Source organism: Phocoena phocoena, chromosome 14, assembly GCF_963924675.1.
Source record: "Phocoena phocoena chromosome 14, mPhoPho1.1, whole genome shotgun sequence".
Classification (NCBI taxonomy): Eukaryota; Metazoa; Chordata; class Mammalia; order Artiodactyla; family Phocoenidae; genus Phocoena; species Phocoena phocoena.
Genome location: NC_089232.1, coordinates 59,245,633 through 59,268,061, shown reverse-complemented (window position 1 = coordinate 59,268,061; position 22,429 = coordinate 59,245,633). Strand labels below are relative to the sequence as shown.

General features: G+C 35.1%; 1 protein-coding gene and 1 pseudogene across 1 annotated transcript in view; both read right to left on the bottom strand.

The window, feature by feature from the left end:
* Positions 1–338: 338 nt before the first annotated feature.
* The window catches only part of HNRNPLL (heterogeneous nuclear ribonucleoprotein L like), a 36,252-nt gene continuing 14,161 nt past the window's right edge, over positions 339–22,429 (bottom strand). The window contains exons 3-13 of the mRNA XM_065891205.1: positions 19,472–19,709; positions 17,951–18,031; positions 16,252–16,353; positions 16,092–16,164; positions 11,511–11,582; positions 7,053–7,270; positions 5,057–5,178; positions 4,404–4,605; positions 3,671–3,728; positions 3,482–3,580; positions 339–394 (exon numbers count right to left, since the gene is read on the bottom strand). Coding sequence (XP_065747277.1) covers positions 339–394; positions 3,482–3,580; positions 3,671–3,728; positions 4,404–4,605; positions 5,057–5,178; positions 7,053–7,270; positions 11,511–11,582; positions 16,092–16,164; positions 16,252–16,353; positions 17,951–18,031; positions 19,472–19,709 — 1,321 coding nt within the window. The remainder of the gene's footprint in view (positions 395–3,481; positions 3,581–3,670; positions 3,729–4,403; positions 4,606–5,056; positions 5,179–7,052; positions 7,271–11,510; positions 11,583–16,091; positions 16,165–16,251; positions 16,354–17,950; positions 18,032–19,471; positions 19,710–22,429) is intronic.
* Positions 5,790–5,890, bottom strand: LOC136134298 (U6 spliceosomal RNA; annotated as a pseudogene).

The window sequence follows — 22,429 nt, the reverse complement described above, 5'->3', positions numbered from 1 at the left end:
ATTTCATACACAATGGAAAAATACTTGCAGATAATTAGCATTAAGAATGCAAATATATTTTCACTGTGGAAGAAAAATAAGATTAGAAATGATATATTTATGTAATCTACAAGAAAGCTGTAGATAGTCTACATTATGATATTCTATTTAAAATGAAAGCAATTCAATATTTAAGTTTACAACAAATTTACTCAAGGCAAAATTTATTACAGGACAGGATATTGAATCAAAGTAAGCAAGGCAACATTAGATGAACCATTTTAGTTCTTTTTAAAAATGAAGTGTAGCTTTGAAGTTGTAATAAAGGTAAACATAAATTCTAACATGCTCTTCTCTTCTTATAAATGGGATGATGTAGAAAAGCAAAGCTTCAATGTATAGGGATTGGAACCATCTGTAAAAATTAAAAAACAAAGTTAATAGTTCCCTTAAACTTTCATGATTACCTTGAGTTAGCGGAATAAATTATTGGGTTGGCCAAAAAGTTCGTTCAGGTTTTTCCGTAACATCTTACAGAAAAACCCGAATGAACTTTTTAACCGACCCAATATTTCACCTTTTTATAGTACTGGAAGAAGGAAAATTTTTATGTAAGGTAAGGGCAAGATTTCTTTCGTTCATACCTACTAGCAGGTAAGCTCCATGAAGGCCGGAACTTTGTCCATTTTTACATTCCTATTGTTCTAAACATTATTTGACACATAGGAGGCTCCCACAATCTTTTTTTAGTGAATTAGACATTACAGATAAATAGTATCAGGATTAGGCTTATCTAAGTCCATCAGCAAAACTACTTTGCAGAAAATATTACCAATGGTAATTACTCTATAAAAGTTAATTCAAATATAGCTTGGGAAATGGGTTAAGACTGAAATGTTTAAGAAGATATCAATGAGCTGAAAAAGTTCCAGGAGAGGAAGCATTAAATCTCTGATCATCAACGGGGCATATGAATTTTAAAATTGCTAAAAAAAAAAAAAAAAAGGTATAATCCACAAAAGTACTTCCATTTTATACATTCCTCTTTAACTTTTCAGAACAGGCAGAAATAATTCTGGTATCTTAATGTACCAGAATTTTAGTTTTAAAAGTTATTGCTCCTGGGCTTCCCTGGTGGCGCAGTGGTTGAGAGTCCGCCTGCCGATGCAGGGGACCCAGGTTCGTGCCCTGGTCCGGGAAGATCCCACATGCCGTGGAGCGGCTGGGCCCATGAGCCATGGCCGCTGAGCCTGCACGTCTGGAGCCTGTGCTCCGCAACGGGAGAGGCCACAACAGTGAGAGGCCCGCGTACCGCAAAAAAAAAAGGTTATCACTCCTTAAGGAAAAAAATTCCTATAAAAGAAAAAGCATATACATCAAGAAATATTTGCAAGACACCGCAGAGGATAAAAAAGAAATAATTGTACCTGTCTCCAAGGAGTTTGCAAGTCATACACTGTTTTGAATATATCTCAAATATACATATAAAGTCTTTTAAAATTTTCCATCAAAAATTAAGCGTGACTCACTATTTAAAATTTACTTTTGTGACTAAAGGTAAAATGAAAAGAGGTATTCCTACTTATTTTTTAACTTTTTAGTAAGAAAATTTTCAAACATAAAAAAAATATATGGATCAGTATAATAAACATCCACATAGCTTCAATAATTGTCAACATTTGGCAGTCTTACTTCATCTACCTACTCTCCGCACACTCTTGGGGGGCTGGAATATTTTTTAATTTTTTTGTTGTTGTTGTTGTACGCGGGCCTCTCACTGTTGTGGCCTCTCCCGTTGCGGAGCACAGGCTCCAGATGTGCAGGCTCAGCAGCCATGGCTCACGGGCCCAGCCGCTCCGCGGCATGTGGGATCTTCCCGGACCGGGGCACAAACCTGTGTCGCCTGCATCGGCAGGTGGACTCCCAACCACTGCGCCACCAGGGAAGCCCGGGGCTAGAATATTTTAAAGCAAATCCTAGATATGTTATTCTACCCATAAATCCTTCAGTGTGTATTCATTTTTTTCCCCTTCCACAATCATTCATCATCACACCTAATAAAATTAATACTATTTTTTCTCCTATCATTTAGAAAAATAAAGTTTCAACACTCTTCAGATCCAAGATCGAAGTAAATTACACAGCACAAACTTCAAAAGTTAAATACTTGAGTGTTCTTTGCACTGTAAAAAAGAGGCCATTTACCATTATAGAGAGAATAAACAAAGAAAGTGACAGTTTCATTTGATACAAATTAAAATAATGTGGAATACCATTTTTCATCTATCATATTGCTAAAATTCAAAGTCTGACAACACTCGGTGTTGGTAAGAGTGTTGGGCAGTTGGCATTTTCATATACCACAGGTGGTAAAGTTGTGTAACCTTTGTAAAGGGCAATCTAGCAACATTTACCAAAATATAAACCTTTTTGCTCTCCACTATGAGGAAACTGCCCTACAAACACAAAACATGCAACTATAAGGATGTTTACTGCACTAATAGAAAAACACAATTGGGAACAACCAGTGTTCATCAGTGGGGAAGTGGATAAAATGAATAAACTGTGGTACATCTCTACTAAAAATAGCTACTCTGTGGGGGGAAAAAAAACAGGGTAGCTTTGCACCTGCTGATAGAGAAAACAGCTCCAAGATATATTAAGTGAAAACAGCAAGGCACACAATAGTATGTATAGAAGAACCATTTTGTATAAGTTTTTAAAATGTAGATATATACATTGGGGAGGAGGAATAAAAGGAAAAAGAAAGGTTAGAGGTTATAGAAAGCTTTAACTTTCATTTGTACCAGTATTTACTGTTTGAGTTTTTTAACCATATATATTTATCGCTTTCTTCTAAAAAGATCAACAGGAATTATGGAAGTCAGCCTCCAAGATGGCCCCAATGTTCCCTGCCTCCTACACCGGATCATGGTTGGTCAGTGGGACCACAAGATTACAGCATAAGTGATGGTATGTTACTTCCGGTATTAGGTTACGAAAGACACTGTGGCTTTTGTTTTTTTGGCCTTTTGCTCTCATCCTTCTTGAATCACTCATTCGGAAAGAAAAGAGCTACCATGAAATGGCCAATGTGGCTTACTGTCCCTACAAAGAGCCACATGAGTGAGCATGGAAGTGGATCTTCCAGCGCCAGTCATAAGACTTGAAATGACTGCAGATTATAGCTGACGGCAGGCAGCCTCATGAGAGGCTGAACTACCAGCCAGAACTACCCAGCAAAACTGTACACAGATTACTGATCCTCAGAAACAGTAAGATAATAAATGTTTTGCTGTTTTAAGCTGCTAAATACTGCAATAATTTGTTACACAGCAAGAGGTAACTAATATAAGAATTATGAGGGTTGTGGGATTTATATGCCTTTTTAAAATTCAAACTTCTCTGTATTAAAAAACAACCAATAAATATTACTTTTAAATTATCAACAATGTTTCTGATGGTAACTCCCACTGAATAATTATGACACGATTTTACTTACTTGGAACTCTTATCTGGTAGTGATTTAGTGCTGTGAGGGCTTCTACTGCATCAGTTTTGCATTCCCATTCTAACAGCCCAGAAAGTGTTTTGGCAGAAGCTAAAACAAAACAAAGAAACACAAATTCAGTTGTTATTTGCTTATCATCAAATTAACCAGGAAACTTAAAAAGAGAAAATGTGCACTTACGTTTTGCATCAAACACTTTATATTTGATGAATGTAAGAACTTCATGGTCATTACACAACTGTCAAAGAAATGTAAAACTCCATTAAAAATACAGCCAAAATAAAGATTCTTACCCTTTTCTCCCCCTAGAAAATAAACTTTATGGTAGCATTTTAGTTTTGAGTATGGCATGAATGAATTAAATCAAATATGTTTTTAGATTAACAAGGTGCATGAGAAAATCAATTAAAATAGTGATATCCTATAAGCTACGTATATAATTTTAGTGTTGTACAATAAAAACAAGATTTGTAACTGAAATATATATTCTCAAAGCTGACCAGGGTTTATCGAGTACCTAAGATAGGGAGTAGTGTTCCAGAAAAATCAATTCTTTTCTGAAGCATTTCCTATAGTTAGGGAAAAATGCAGGGATATATAAAATTTTGTTATGGGTGAGATCTAAGGACATGGTAAAAGAACTTTCTGAATGCAGGACTAAGGGTACCTCATTCTAATTCCAACTCTCAAAACGACTGAGCCACAAAACAACAAAGAGACCAGTGAAGGATGGAGGCCAGAAAAGTATAATGGTCAAAGGATGTACTATATTAAGTACCAAATAAGTAACAGAATACCAATAATATCAAAAGCAGAAGATGAACAGAGCAAGACTTTAAAATGAGGCTAAAACATGATATATTTTAAAATAGGAAATAGGAACATTCTACACAATTTGTATTCCAGTGCCTACCTTTGTGAAGGTCTCTTCTGTGACACACAATGGAACATTATAATAATGCAGTACACACGAGGGTGGCTGGATTATATTCTTAGATGCTTGGCCAGCACTTGTAAAGCGATTATTTTTGCTCATTGCAAAATCCTTGTAGCTACTTGTACCATCCTCCAGCTCAAATATTTGACTTGGAACAACTGAATGTTGTTTAGACACACTAAAGATCGGAAAGGTAAGAGGTACAGAACATACCTTTGTTAGATAAAAAGCAACAAGTAAGCAGTCTCAAAATGTTAACATAAAGGCCTGTATCAATCTTAACAAAAAAGGCATATGTAGCAATTTACAGTTTCAATATTTACTAATATTTAAATTTAGTTTGAGTTATAATCACTCTTACAGTTTCAACATCACTTAGAAAGAAAAATCTATTGAATATATTTTCATATTAGAAAACTTTAATTAAAAAAACTTGCTCATTTTAACATGCTATTTTATGACCATAAAACTAAAACTAGGTATAATATGGAAAATCTAAATTATACGACCCTAAGTGTCTAAAATGACATCACTATAGCTGCTAGTTTCAGATATTCTGAAATGGAAATTAATGTCTCTAATAAAAGGATACGTATTTTTTAAATTTACCACTTAAGATAAATAATTACCAAACGTTAAGTCTTTTCCCAAATAATTTGACATTGTTAAGATGTGTGACAGCTCTTTCTACAGCATACTCATCACCCATTTCTACCAGTGCTGTACCAGGAATGGTCTTCATAAATTTTACCTGTAAATACAAAATCCCAAAAAGGTGAACATTTAATTCCCTTTTACAGTAACAGAATTTCTAAAAGGTACTATAGGTGGTTGATATCAAATAAAGAAGATCACCTGGAATCTTAACTTTATTCTGCTCTGCTATTAGACATTCTTACCGAAATTCAATAAAGTTTAAAAGCAAGACTACAATTCTATTGTACAGCACACTAAAGAAGAGCATAGGCTTGCCTTGACTCTGCTATTTATTAATTGTGTGATTTGGGGCAATTTACTTCACTTCTCTGAGCCACAGACTTCCTTTTAAAATGGAGATAATAATAACATTTGGCAGGACTCATCAATATTTATTCATTCAGTAAGTATTTATTAAGTGCCTAACACGTTCTAATAAACATACTGTGCTAGGTACTGGGGATTTAATGGCAAACAGACACAGTCTTCTTAAAGTTTATATTCCAGTAGGTAGGTCAGAAATTTTAAAGTAAATAGTAATTACCAACTATTCAGAGTGCATTTATTGCTTTAAGCAATAAACAAGATACTATATAAGAAATAACACAAGATGGCCTTGAGACAGCACTGCCAGTAAGAAGGCTTAGGCAAGGAAGGGGCAGTTTAAAAAATAGGCAATACTTCACAAGTTTTCATGACATCTTTGACAGAGCCATACTTATCCTCTTATATTATTCCAATTTTAGTATATAATGCTGTAAGGCTTAGATGGAATAAAGTATGACTATCTTTCAGGATAGTGCCTACACCTTGGAAAGTCCCTAAACAGCTATTAAGTACCACTAACATTAATAACACATTGAACAGGACTTCCCTGGTGGCGCAGTGGTTAAGAATCCACCTGCCAATGCAGGGGACACGGGCTCGAGCCCTGGTCTAGGAAGATCCCACATGCCGCAGAGCAACTAAGCCCGTGTGCCACAACTACTGAGCCTGCGTTCTAGAGCCTGTGAGCCACAACTACTGAGCCCGTGTGCCACAACTACTGAAGCCCACACGCCTAGAGCCCGTGCTCTGCAACAAGAGAAGCCACCGCAATGAGAAGCCCACACACCACAGGAAGAGTAGATCCCACTCACTGCTACTAGAGAAGGCCCGTGTGCAGCAATGAAGACCCAACGCAGCCAAAAATAAATAAAGACCTCTTTGAAAAAAATAATGAATAAAAAAATAAACAAAACATCACAGATCTGGGGAAACCATAGAGTTATCTGGTGAAAATAAAGTTACAATTTTAAAGATCTTCAAAATGTGTGAAATTTAAATGTTTTGCTACGTTTTGAGTGTAAGCCTCCAGACAGAAAGTTTTGGACACATTCTATCAAAGTGGATCAACTTCAAATACTGACTGAGGTTAAAGTATGTTGTTCCTCAGAAGATACTAGAACTCTAATATCTGGGAGGCAAATATATGAATCAAAACTCTCCTAAAATTCATAGCTATGGTCAAACTCTGAGACATGTTTATATATACCTAGCTCCAAGAAAGTAACTGCTTTTTCAAAATTCCACAGTTCAACATGTTAAATGTTAGAATATCTTTGAAATGATTAAAAAATATATAGGCTTTATGCCTATAATATGCTAGTAATTGATTAAACTACTTGCTGTTTTGGACTTATATTAGTAATTTAAAAAATATTTTTAGTACCAACATCCTATTCTGATCACTTACCTACAAAAAATAATTTCTAGAATTCCTACCTAATGAATTTTTAGCTTATGTGGATCACTACTGAAAGAACTTGTGTGTGAGAAGACACACATATTTGCAGCCTTTTCAGATTTTCCTACTATATATCCTAGCAAAAGAAGCTCATATAAAATGAAACTTAAAATAAATAATAATTTTTTTAAATGAGAACTCACCTTTTCAATATTTCCATATAAGCAGAATAGGTTGAAGACTCTTGAACAATTCATTTTTAGTTGATGTAATCCACTAACCATTACAACTGAACCAGAGGGATTTCCTCCATGCATGTAAGAGGAAGATGCCTGCGGTAATGGATAGGCAACAAGCTCAGGTGTATCTCGAGAACCCATTCTGTAACGACTTGGTAAAGGTAATAATGGACCATGGGATCCTATTAAACAAAACAAAACAAAACAAAACACAACTTTACCAGACACACTTCACCGCACGCAAAAACAAATTCTTAATATTAGCTAGGTTGATGTATATCCAAGGAAAACTCAAACGTATGAATATTCAAATATAACCTGTGGGAATTAACAAAAATCTGTATTTACTGCACCGGATCCAATAAACGCTGACCTGCACACACCTGCATATACCAGGCTTTAAGTCCTTATTTTTAAAAAACAGTAGTTTAACAAAAAAGTATACAAGATCAGGCTACAGATAGAGGAGGAATCAGTGTAAAACTTTGGACCACTATATATAAATTATACTTCAAAATTAAAAAAAAAACTTCTGCCAACATCTTTTGGAGGAAAATATAATAAAATCTACAGTGAAATCTAGTAAACTATATACAGATATAACAAAAAGAACATCTTTAGTTCCACTGACAAGCTGTCCCCTTGAATATATTTTACTATTAATGTACTTGCAGGTTAGTATTTTATTCCCCTGATTATAATTTAGGAAACTAAAACCCTAGATTTAGTTAATAACCCCCCCCCACACACACATACTCAGAGGTGTCATTATTCAGCAACTTCTATTATTTGAAACAACATCAAGAATCCAGAAGAAAAAAATGCTTGAGTATCTGAAACTGCTGTCACAGAAACACAAACAAATCCAGCTCTTATACTAAGAATCTTTACTAAGAATCAACTTGCTAACTCTAGAGTAGTTCAAAACAACTTTAATTTATCCTGTTTTCCCATCCATAATAGATTAGAAGTAAGAGGAAAAACAAAGCTAGGGTGAATGGAAGAGACGGGAATGAGGGAGTCTGGAGAAACTGTGATACTAAAAGTCTGCACAGGGCACATTTACAGTAGCAAGAAGAGAGGTGTAAGAACTCAGAAGAAGCAACTAAGATGGAGATATGTAACCCAAAACTATAAACCAACATCTTAGACACTCCTGAGTCAGTGATTAGAGAAGCATGCTCTGGGGTGCATGCAACGATTCTCCTGGTGTGCAAGAAACCAATCCAAAAACCCAAGTTCTTTCCTCATTTCTCAAGAATAAAATGTAATGTTACTGGCTTTCATTTTTATGTTAGACTAAGGGACACTTGTCATCTACTAGGTGAGTTACTAAGAACTACTATATTTTGGTATCATAGCACATTATTACAGCTTATGTGGACTCCAATTCAGTATTCTAAATATAGCTGCCATTCATAACAACACAGCAACACTACCACCGAGCACACGCAAATATAGTGTAAATTCCTGCAAGTTTATGGAGGCATACTTTATCAATACATCATCATCAGTGTTGCCTTAAATTGGTCATGGTTTTCAACTGTTCTTATTGCTGGTAATCTAGTTTATCAAGACAATCAATATAGCTCATGATGAGTTACTTGTAATTATGTATTTTGGCCTCTAATTTAGACTATTATACATATACTGGGGTCAAATATCAATCATTCTTACCCTTATTGCAAAAATACTCATGCATATTATACTCCACCCAGCCCTACCCCCACTACTACCATTTGTTAGTACAGTAATGACACTACACTATTATCAGTAAATTTTTTCACAGTAAGTTGAAAAATGTACAGTAGATGGGCAGTGGAAACTTACACTCTGCTTAAGTTGACCAAGGTCCAAAAACTCTTGTAATCTACTGCCATAGGTAACAAATTCAGTGCAAAAGAATACCTGATGTTCGTAATTATGACATTGGGCCACAAGTATTAAATTATGTTACTTACACTATTTAAATTGTTACCTATATTAAGAAGATAAGAGAAAAAAAGTCTCTTAAAAGCTTCCTATACTAAATAGTTCATGCAAAATGTTTTGCTGCTTCAGGTTTTAAAAAATTCACTTATATGGAAAAATGCTACATAAACAGCATCTTGAACATTTTGAAGGCCTTTCCCATCTTTGATACTTAAAATATCTTTGGTCCAGGAACCATATCCAAAGATGCTAACAATTAATATAGAAATTTTTCTTGTGCTCAGAGCAAATAAATTTGTACATTATTTTTTGCCACTTTTCAAATGAGGGCTTCTAGCAGTTCATCTCACATGGCTGGGCTTCCCAAATTAAAAGACCTAAAGAATTCTGAAAGCACAAATTTATACTGCTATAATAAACTATGTGAATCAATTTAATCTATTAAATAAACCTTTTCTATTCCTTCTTTCTCACATACCATTATAAAGGAAAAGCTACCTATGATATGACACTAAAATGCAAATAAACCTGTTTTGTTGAACTGCTGATCTGAAGGGATACAGCTGTGATTTGAAGCATTTGTAAAAAGGCTAATATCACAAGCACCCACTGTCATCTTTGCTTTTTCCCCAATTTCCTCACCTTACTTCTCTCCTCAATCAATCTTTATTTGTCACTATCTCCTATATCCTGTTCTGCTTACTTCCCTAGGAAAGTAGAACAGATTTTCCTTAGTTAAATGTTTCAATGGACATAGCTCAGAATGGACGCCCCTACACAATCCCACTATAACCATTCCTCCTCAGCAGGACTCTCCAGAACCTGAATGATCCCTATTTAACAAACATCATTCCAAAGAATTTTGCACCTCTCTTTAAGTAAGCTTACATTTTAATATTTATACACACACGCACATGTGCACGCACGTGAACACACACACACTCTCTAAATAAATAAGGGCATGAAACTGACACAGAACTTCACAATAGGCTTTTAGAAAATATAAAGTTCTTCTAGGGCATATAACATATTCTTGTTTATGCAATTTTTCTTGTATTTTATTAAGTGAAGACAAAACTGAAAAGCCATACTGAGAAAACAGTCTGTGTCAACATTACTACAGTAGAGTTTTGTCCTTCATTTATATGCTCACAGATTTTTCTAACCCCCTTTAGCAGAACATTTAACCAATTTCTGGCCTTAAGCTAACTGCCATGACATATTTACATACTCTACAACTATACTACAAACTTTGATAAGCCATTCTTTTGAAATCCTCCATTATACAATGCACAGTAGATTCCTAATAAGTGTTTCTTCATTGCAGGATCAGAAAACTACTTGTATGACCATATTTAATATTTACTCTGTTAAAGAAACAACTAAGAAAAATGATCAAGGAACACATGAAAACGACTGCAGTAAGATTTTCCTTCTATACCACACTTACTGTTTTGACATAACATAGAGATTGTTTCATAATTTCTTCTGCAATATAGACTACCACAGAAACTTGAACAAATACACATACACACAAAAACACACACACACAGGGTTAATAAATTCCTGGAGTTCAAATAAAGACACTAGGGAATAAGCTAAAACTCACAGGTAAGAATGGTCATCAAACATGTACACAATTTGAAAATATTTCAGACAACAGGAAACACTGGTGGCTTTTCGATAATAACTCCCAAGAGTACAACATAGCAATTTCTATTTTCTACCACTTCTAACAGTACCTCTAATTGTACTTCAACTTTAAACCACAGAATAGGTGGGTCAATAACTACAGCTAAAAACTAAAAAAATATTTAAAAACACAGAACTTATAACCAGTTTAAACTTTTATCAATAACAATTCTCAACATCTACTTAACAAAGACAACAGTCTGATACCTAACTTCTTCCTGGGGAAGATTATTCTTCTAGCTTTCATAATCTTAACTTATCAACATAGCAAACATTAAAACTGAGAAGTTTTTAAAAAAGAATTAAATACAAATTTAACCAAAGCTGAAGTACCAACTGTAGAACTAAAAGAATTAAGGATCTAACCAAAAACATGTCTCATTTCAACAAATACCTCATTCTCTCTGCCTTTTATTACTCTAAATTCCTCTTTACTCATAACTGCTAGAATGGAAGAAAATACACTTACTGAGCTGTACTTCTTTCTGGTCCTCTGACAGACTAGAGCCCCTTACTAATCAAAGCCCAAACAAAACAAAACAAAATATAATGGTAAAAAAGCTTTCAATCCCAAACAATAGCTCTCATTTATATCAAAGATTATGTGATATAACAATAGCCTAAGAAAACAAAGGATTTGGGACAACTCCTTTGGAGTACATTTATAAGGGACTGATCCCATAAACCAAGTCAGGTGGGCAGGAAAAATAGAGACAAGAATTGTGCCATTCTTCATCAGAAATGCAAAAATTCTAATAGTTTGTCTATACTACCTTCCTTCTGCCTTGACAAACTTACCATAGCCATCATGTCTAAACGAAGAAGGGTGTTCTCCCAAAATGGCTTGTCTCTGGCGACCCTTTCCTCTATCTGACACAAAAGTAGAAACATGGTTTTAACAATTTTGACCCAAGTACTTAACAGAGTTCTCACATGGGAAACACCCATTCAAAACATCCATTACAATTCATAAGAGAAATGTGATTCCTGGTTAACGTTAAACATCCATTCATATCCAATTTAAATACAAACACCAAAAGTTTAAGAAAATAATTCTATCTAACAAATTCCACTTAACTTGAGAATATCTTTTTGGCAAATGCCAAATACAATCACACTTTCAAATTAAAGGAAAGAATGGATACTTTTCAGAAGGTGATGTATACAATGCTAGAGTTTGACACTGTACAGAAGTTTTTACCAATACATGTCTTTAAAACAAGCTTTAAGTGCAGTACTTTTGAAAGACAGTACCTGATGCATACTATTAGCTTCAACAGCAACACATTTTCAAAGTGGGCTTCTTTCAAGAAGTTCAGCATAAGCCAACAACAACCTGTATTACATGGTTTCACAATCAGTAAACACAGAGTATTTTGTATGTATATACACATATTTACAAACACCTACTGACTGGAGAGCTGGAAATTTTCACATCACTGGTCCATATTGTGTCATGGACTGGCCATTGTCTATAGACCTTAACACCAGGCAGAACTAGAAGCACTCCCCAAAGTTTAAATATGTCAAGTTAAAGCTAACCAAGGGGGCTACATTATTGGACGAGAGTACTACAATACTCCTAAAGGATAATTTTTATGCTAACTACATTTTTAGGGAAGGCATGTCAATTTTCCCAAATCTGAGACATCAATAAAAAAATTATTTCTAAGTTTCTAAAATAGCACATCCTATGTTAGTAAATTTTAAAAATCATTGTATAATACTTTGGGAAAGTTTGCTGATCAAATTATGGTGTTCAGTAAGATTTTTTTTTTAATGTATCTAAAGAGTCTGATCATTCTCATCTTTGAAAATTCAAAGAGAAAGGCTTTCTACATATCCTTAGTCACCTAAACAAATGAGGTTTATGGGAGATGAGAAATACTTTAATTTTCACTTCAGTCTACAGAAGTATTGTTTTAATTACCTATTCCAAGTTATCATAGCACTGAAAGGGACCTAGGAGGTCATCTAGTTCAACTTTTATTCAGGGTTAAATTCTCTTTACATCATCCCTGAGACCATCAATTGGGACCATCTAGCCTCTACTTACCCAACACTGGTAACAAGGTACTCACTACTTTCCCTTACATTTTCAGTTAGTTCTAAATCATGAGAAAATTAATTTCTATATTGTACAGAAATTTGTCCTCTATATATATTCTACTCCATTTAGGGCTTCACAGCCTTACTCATTACTTAGTCTTTCTCCAAGAACCCTTTCAGATGCTTAGAAGTTATTATGATCCTCCATTTCCCCAAAGTCATTTCTTCTCCAGTATAAACATTCACAGTTCCTTCTTTCCATTACACGGCTTCCAGCATCATCATTTAAGTCTCACTCCTCTTCAATCAATCCAGTCTGCTGTTCCATTCTACTAACATTCCTCCGCTTAAGCATGCCACCAAATGGTAAATGTAAGTCCTTATCTGATCTAAGAATCTTAAACCAAAACCACCATAAAGTCTTCATGGCTTAGTTTTACTGATATAGTTAACTGTGTGCTATAAAGGAAAGAGCACTGAATCAGGAATCATAAATTTTCAACTTAACCAGTAATTTGCTATATAATCATAGAAACAATCTTCATTCATAAAGTGAAGAAGTTAGAGTAGATGATCTCCAAGGTATCTTTCAGCCAAACATTGTCATTACTTCTCTTGAATAATTTCTCTTCATAATATATTTCCCATAGTAATTTCTCTTCAATAACTCTCTTTATTGGAAGCATTTACTACCTAATACAAGGTCACATAAAGAAGGGTGAGGAAGAGTCAAACACTGAATATATCGGTCTATAAATAGTGGTTTGTAACCTTTCATGGATTCAGTCTGAAATCTGTTGGAAGCTGTGGACCTTTTCTCCCCCAAAAGATGCACACATACACAAGTGTTGCTTAACATTTCTGGAGGGATTCTCTGGAGTCTAGGCTACGAATTCTTTGCACTAAAACATAATTTGAGCTGAAAAGAACTTTTTGAAATGAGGTTATATTTATAAAATCACTCTTTTTGGGTAGAAAAAGTTACAATTCAGTATCAACGCGAGTGGAAGCTAAAGTTACTACAAAAAAAACAAACTGCCATATGATATTTGCTATACAGACAAGTATCTACCTGTAAGGAATTAGAAAACAATAATTCTTTTCCCTTGAAAGCATAAATAACTAAAACTCTGTTTTACCTCCTTTAATTATATTTCCCTATTTAAATATCTACCTTACACATTTCTAAACTTTCTGACTGTAATTCCTTGTATAAAAATCTAAGCTGGCTTTTGTAAAATTCAGACCTTTTAAAAGAATAAACACTATTGGGTTTCCCTGGTGGCACAGTGGTTGAGAGTCCGCCTGCCGAGGCAGGGGGCGCGGGTTCGTGCCCCGGTCCGGGAGGATCCCACATGCCATGGAGCGGCTGGGCCCGTGAGCCATGGCCACTGAGACTGCGCGTCCGGAGCCTGTGCTCTGCAATGGGAGAGGCCACAAAAGCGAGAGGCCCGCATACCGCAAAAAAAAAAAAAAAAAAAAAAAAAAAAAAGAATAAACACTATTAAAATAAGAAGCATATCTATAAATGTTTTAAGAGACATTAAGAGAAATGTAATCAAAACTATTTCAAATGAGTTTAAAAAAAACTGAATATTCAGTAACTGTAACTTAACAGAAGTGAGAGATTTCTCATCAACCACTTGTTCTGTTGTTTGAGTACTAAGGCTTTTTCAATACTGTATTCAACTGTACCAAGCCTCTGCCAAGCAGATTTCTGTGATAGTGAAAAATGTGGGGTCCAGCCAAAGCTGCATTACCAAACAAACCTGTCTGCAACCCCATGCATAAGGCAAGATGATTTCCTGAGAACTAAGAATTAAAGGGGCCAATCATCCAAAAGTCCTAAATATTTAAACATGCAAAGGATCACCGCACTGTCTCATTTTTTTCTTTTGGCAAGAGTACATGCACTATGGAGTCCCTACTGCCCAAGATATTTTGGATGCCATAAAAATTTTTCCTACTTTACTGACTTCTACAGACATACTCATCTTGGTGAGTTTTTCCAACACATGGTTCAGACACTGATATTGTAGTTGAGATGTAGCCAATACTGCAGCCCCCTTGTTTTTACAAGATCCACATTTTGATTTGTATATTCCAGAATTGCCATACAGTTAGTTGAACAATTTTATCAGTCAAATCTATGCTCATGAAATCTAGCATTTATAAGTTATAGGTGAAAATGCATCTCAAATGAAATGCTCCTATTTTCAGATTTATCAAGTTTAAATATATTCTACCTTGAACACACATGGTACTTTCACCTACATTTGAAATGTCAAAATTTCTAGTTACACAAATTAACAAGAGTGATAACCTTAAATTGTTACAAAAAGTGACAACTTATAAACAGCCACTTTACAAAAATCAAACCACACAGAAAATCGTCTTTTACATATAATGCATCTTTTCATTATGTTATTCTATTCAATGTCCACAATTGAGGGAAAAAAAAAAAGTAAACTTAAAGTGCAGCAAGTATGCACCTTTCTAATCCTTTTATCTTTAATATCTGTGTGGATTGGTTGAGCATTATAATTCCCAAGACCTGTAGATAAATTGGCCCTGGTTATTTGTCAATTAACAATTTGAATCTAAGCTGCTAACAGTTACAGCAACGGGCATTAAGATTTACAACATTGTATATAAAATCTAGTATCCGTCAGTGAAAAGTTTTAAATTCTACAACTGAAACCTTAAGGGAAGTCAAACCAATATATACATACAACTTGAATAAGTGGGCACAGTCTATCATGGTATTCATCCCATGCAAGTCTGAAGTACTGTTAAGTGTCCTCCTTTAAAAACTTGGGGTGATGGTGCATGCAGTATGCAGTCAAGGTGAATTGCAAGTCTGAGTTTTTCAGAGGGCTTTTTGCTGATGCCGATGTTGTGCGTGATGAAGTGTAGAGTCAGCCTGCTGGAGTCCTCTATCCTTCTTAATGCCTCGTCCAGCTTGGGGGAAAAGTCCTTTCCATAGAGAAGCAGTGTGCAAGTTTGCAGTTTGTAAGTAATATTCTGAATCAGTTTCCTCTCCTCCAAAGAGAGAGAGCTGCTTGGAGAAATGCAAGTCCTTGAACTGCGGGCGTGCCTGTATGTGTGGGCTCCTTGTTGAACTAAATATAAATAACTCAGTACATACCAGTAAGGGGCACTAATGTTCAAGGTTCTTTTCCAGCATTACAAGGTCTTTTGCAACAAAAGCTTCACCAACAAGGTTTTCATCATTTGAATGAACTAGCTCATCTCAGGAAAAAGGACTCTAACTGCATGTAAAAATTTGACAGCAGATGTAAGTACATCTAAAATGCATAAAATACTTACCTCGTCTTCCCAAATATGGTTTAGTGTAGTCCCAACTGTCATTGTCATTCCTAATAACATTTAGACGAGTTGGCTGTTAAGATTAAAAAGAAAGTAAGTTCAAATTGTATATCCAAAGCATATATATTTCTTTGGTGAAGTGTTGAAAAAAAATATTTACCCTTGCATATTCAATTTTTAGTGTGCAACATCCAGCATATATATCTGCTCCATTGAGTGCTGCTTTAGCTTTCTGGGCACAAAGGACTGATTCAAACATAAGCTCTATTAAGGAAATTTGGTTTAAGGTGTCCAAAATTTACCATTATTCACTCCATAAGAAATGGACTGAAAAAAATGAGAAATAACTTTCTCACTTCTGAAAATGCTTTACCAAATAAAATTTCTATGAATTTTAGTAGGAGAATTTATTTTTAAGATCAAGGATACCAAAGAAAACGTAATACAACCAAAACTACTTATAATACATTAATCCTTCTAGGTCATCAGAAGTACTTTATAACCTGTGGTTTGGGGGTGTGTGGGAGGGAGCATGGAGCATGGTCCCATTCCCTAGCAAAGGCCAGCTTTCTATCTTGAAACAGGAAATATTTTACTCTTTAAGTAGGAAGAATAGGGCGGTCCAGTGGTTAGGACTCTACACGTTCACTGCCAAGGGCGCGGGGTTCAATCCCTGGTCAGGAAACTAAGATCCTGCAAGCTGTGCAAGCTGCATGGAATGGCCAAAAATAAATAAATAAATAAAGTAGGAGGAACATTACAAAGAATCAATATAATACAAAAGAAATACTTGATTTTTATATATTTCTGAGAAGGCTGAGTTTATAATCTTTATCTTTCATTTTACTAGTTTTTAAAAATTACTTAAGTTTCTAATTGTTAAAAAAAAAAAAAAATCAAACCACAAAAGTAGTAGGAAAAAAAAAAGCAAAAACAACTTGCCAGCGTAAGCACCATAAAGGGTTTGCTATAGGGCTTCCCTGGTGGCGCAGTGGTTAAGAACCTGCCTGTCCATGCAGGGTTCCAGCCCTGGTCCGGGAAGATCTCACATTGCCGCGGAGCAACTAAGCCCGTGCACCACAACTACTAAGCCTGAACTCTAGAGCCTGTGCTCCACAACAAAAGAAGCCACCGCAATGAGAAGCATGCACACCACAACGAAGAGTAGCCCCCCACTCGCCACAACTAGAGAGAGCCCATGTGCAGTAACGAAAACCCAATGCAGCCAAAAATAAATAAATAAATAAATAAAAATTTTTTAAAATTAAAAAAAAAGCATTTGTTGTATATCCCAACCTTTTTCTATGCATCACATAAGTTACATCTTTTTTAAATTATTATTTTTTAATGGGATTGTACTATATGTACTATTTTGCAACTTGCTCTTTTTACTCAGTGTATAACAAATTTAACATAGGGAAGCAGGTCTTACATAAACCATGACCATTTAAAAGATTCAATGAAGAAAGGCAAGAAATGGTCTATTAACTCCAACGTTTTGATACTTCCAAGCTGCCTGTTTTAAAGAGAGATTCAGAAAAGTCCATTTGGGAAAAATTTCAAAAAGGTACAAGTGAACATATTATCAAACAGTGTTATTTTTTCCTCATTAAAAAGGCAAAGCACACTGTAAGATGAAACAATGGACTATTTTATGGTAGCAAGTTATTTTATCAAAAATAGTAAAATTCTCTGTGGGTACTGCAGTTTCATTCTTTAAATCGAAGACAAACAGATAGGGGATGGTGGGGAGAATAAACATCACTTGTCTAGAAATGATTAAACAGGAAAAATTAAGATCTATATTACACAGTATTCATACACATCAATAAAAAATTTACAAATAAAGGATATTCAACCATTGCTTGTATCCCATTTCTCTTGAATATAACAATACGTTGCACTTTTCCAACAGGATTGCATACAGTATATAAAACATCCTATGAAGTAAAGAAAACAAGACTTCATCACATTTTATACTTAGAAAAATAATAAAGCTATACTCTTTTGTTTTACTAAAAAAAAAACTGTCAAGATGTCATTTCTGTTAAGTACTAATTAAACTTTTAAAAACTGCAACACTTTAATAAATCTAAAGTTATTTCTTCACCTACACAATATACCCACATTAGAGAACTTCCAATGAAACATCTGAAAAGCATTATTACTTATTTTTAATCTCCTAAATGAATCCTCAATTTTTATTTTCTTAAGAGGTACCTAAAAGAATCTCTGACAATACACAATTAATAAACTAAAGCTGTAATCACTTTGTTTTTTTCCAAATGTGACTCTGAAATGTTTAATACTATAATCACTTAAATTATAATAATAAATATTTATTAAAGAGTAGTAGTAAAACAACTCAGTATTTATTTTCAAGGACAATGGCTATAGATAAAAGACCCAGGGAAGATCATTTATATTGAGTTAAATTTCACCAAACAAGATGCCTGAATCATCTAAGAGAGAACCCTAAATACCCACTTAGGAACAATTCTTCAACTTTCAAAATTCTGAGTACCTACAATTACACAGCCACACCATTAGGTACTAAGGATACAGTAAATAAATCGGAGTACTTGTACTAGTTATATTCTTTCTCCTAAAACACCAAGTATTGTAAATATATTAATATTGTTTATTAATAAGTCTATACATATTACAAAAGTAAATAGATACATAATGTCTAAATTTAAATAGTTTCTTATGCTTTAAGTTTATGTCAAAATATCATATACCCTAGAAATCATACTGAATGAAGCTCTTCTTATTGTGATATTTTATTCATTACAAAAATCCAGTGTCCTTATCACTAGTTTATTATTAAACAGCATGTGATTATCATGAAGTAGAAAACTGAACTGGTTCAAGAACACGAATCCTTTTAAATTTTAATATCACTTTTCTAAAGAGTGAAGAAGGGAATTTTTAGGTAAATCAGAGAAGTTTTTAACAAGCTATCTCTAAACAGCTTATAACGATAAATGTATCTTATTGTACTATGGAATTCTGTCACTACCTAGTAGATGCTCTTAATACATGTGCTGGCATATTAGAGAGAGATTTCTTGGATCATTTCCACCAAGTCCGTCTAACGCTTTATTAACAGAAAGAGAGTTAACACTGATGTTAATAAAAAAATTTAATGTGCTTATTTAATTATGACAACTGTGCTTCTGACTTTTTATAGCTTTAGTGCTCACCATGTCTTTGTTCATTAAACTTGATAGTCAAAATTAAAATTAATTTTAATAATTCTTTTTTAAAAATCCACTATTTTCAAATATCTATATGGCAGTGAAGAAAACTACAGATTAGTCACTCAAGACAAATTCCAAAATCACTTTTAATTTAGTTTGTCTTACTAAAATACATACCACCGTAATTGGATAAAGAGGATTCTGAATTGACAGCAGAAGAACTTTGTTGCCTCCTGATGGATCATCAGTATTTCCTGGCCGAGTGATCCTTTTGCTTGTAGAATAGTTGAAAAAAGCCTGCTGACCAGCTATGTACACGGGTTCATCTGCAGCAAACGTCACACATTCTTTGGCACTATCTATGTTCTCAAATTCCACTAGAGCCTGCCGTTTAAAAGGCATCATCATCACATAGCTGAAAGGGAGATTGGGAAAGAATAATATAGCAAGTTCAATTAACATTATTTTTCTCAATCAAGTAAAAGCAGACTTTAATAAAAATGTCTCAAATCATACAGATTAGTAGTCTTCACTACCTGTATCCAATATTAGTCAACTCTTAAATTATCCAAATAAATTGTGGTATACCAGGTAGATGGTACATATTTGAAACCTCCTCCTCCGGTGACTGAAAGCTTTTAACTACCTCATGCCCTCCTCAAGCACAATTCTGTTACCAGTTGTTAATAATGCCATCCAGTTTATTCCTCAGGCTGCCACTTCCAAGCAGCATTAGAAAATACCTAGATACAGAAATCAGTAGAGAAACAAGAAGATCCTACTGTGTAGCACAGGGAACTATATTCAACATACTGTGAAAAACCATAATGGAAAATAATATATATGTATAACTGAGCCACTTTGCTGAACAGCAGAAATTAACACAACACTGTAAAGCAACTATACCTCAATAAAAAAAATTAAAAAAAAAGAAATCAATAGAGATAAAACTCAAGAGAAGGTTAGCAGATGGATCGCCTCGACAACAGAAACTACCATCTCTATTGAATTTTGCAAACAAGTAACCGCCACGCTAAGAAATGACTACACTTCCATTTGTCTTACTAAAAACAGAGAACCAAAAGACAAAAAGAAGCAACTACAAACAGACCAAATTTCATAAAATAATCTCCTCTAAAATTCTTAAATATTTTTAAATATTAAAGAATCCATAAAAAGATATTCACTAGAATATGGTAATCATGGATGCTATGGCCAAGACAATGAAGTATTTACTCTTCATTTTATACTCTTTGGGAAGGGGAATATATTTTAATACATGAAATGAAAAGTAAAGAAATGAAGGAAGGGAGGTTAGCGAGAAATCAGAACACATGGATCAGAACAGGGAAACACGTCCTTTATTCACAGGAACAAGGACCTTAAAAATATTTTAAAATACAATCAATGTGCTTTTTATAATAGCAGAAGGCCAGAGAAATAACATCAGGTCAGGTACTCAGTGACAGCACTGCTTCTCAATCAGACATCCAGGACCAACCACTAAACTTCAAAACCTAGCAAGTGTTTCTTAGTAAGAAACAGACCACTTTGTAGCCTGGCAAATTATGTAATTTCTTATGAATTTCAGCTTCCTAATTTATACAACTGGGAGGATTATCATCAAGATTACAGTTCCTGCATACATATTGCTTGCCTTGCCTCAATCATCTTTACACCCTCAGAATCTAGAAACGGAGCCTGGCACATGACAGGTATTCAATATTTGTTGGTCTATGAGGCTTATTAGTTCTCTCAACCCACATCATTCACAATTAAAGAATAAAACACAGAAAACATAACACCTGGGATTAGTTTATAAATGCAAGATATAAAGTCCCAGAGAGAAACATTCGTTTTAGAAATGCAAACTCCTAGCTAAAGTTCTAAAGTCTTGCATACAAAAAGATAGGAAACCCTGGAATCAGGTCTAAGCTAAAGAAATTAAGGAATAATAAATATTCTCCTCTCACAAATATAAGTTGTTTTATAGCTAAATGATATCACCAAGTAAATATGTTAATAATGCCCTTTGGCTCTTTGGAAACACAGAAAAATTATAAAGGCCCAAAAATATTTAAATTCTTTATTGGCCTATTAAAATAGACTCACCTGTTTGTAGTAAAAAGTACTGTCATTAACTACTACAAGCAGTAAGCTAGAAGCACAGAGCTAAAGGTTAAACAGGTTACCCAAGAAAAGTGGCATCATATGAAGATAGGGAAGGGAAAATTAGAATGTCACAAAGACATTTTAGAATTCACTTAAAGTGTTTGGCACATTTTTTTTGTTTTGTTTTGTTTTTTGTTTTTGTTTTTTTTGTGTGTGTTACGCAGCCCTCTCTCTGTTGTGGCCTCTCCCGTTGCAGAGCACAGGCTCCAGACGCGCAGGCTCAGCGGCCATGGCTCACAGGCCCAGCCGCTCCGCGGCATGTGGGATCCTCCCAGACCAGGGCCTGAACCTGCGTACCCTGCATCGGCAGGTGGACTCTCAACCACTGCGCCACCAGGGAAGTCCCTAGCACATAATTTTTTTTTTTTTTTTTTTTTTTTTTTTTTTTATTTTATATGAGAAACTTTTTATTGCGGTATGCAGGCCTCTCACTGCTGTGGCCTCTCCCGTTGCAGAGCACAGGCTCCGGACGCGCAGGCCCAGCGGCCATGGCTCCTGGGCCCAGCCGTTGCGCGGCATGTGGGATCTTCCCGGACCGGGGCACAAACCTGGGTTCCCTGCATCGGCAGGCGGACTCTCAACCACTGCGCCACCAGGGAAGCCCCTTTTTTTTTTTTTTTTGTCAGTACTTGGGCCTCTCACTGTTGTGGCTTCTCCCGTTGCGGAGCACAGGCTCTGGACGCGCAGGCTCAGCGGCCATGGTTCACAGGCCCAGGCGCTCCGCGGCATGTGGGATCCTCCCAGACCGGGGCATGAACCTGCGTACCCTGCATCGGCAGGTGGACTCTCAACCACTGCGCCACCAGGGAAGCCCTGGCATATAATTTTTTTTTTTTAAGAGGAAGCAGCCATTTATTTAGCTTTGCTCCTTCCCAGGGCACATAATTTAAAAAAAAAAATTTTTTTTTAAAGTATTAGTATGAGAAAGACTGGAAGACCAAAGAGAGAAAAAATAAAAAGTCT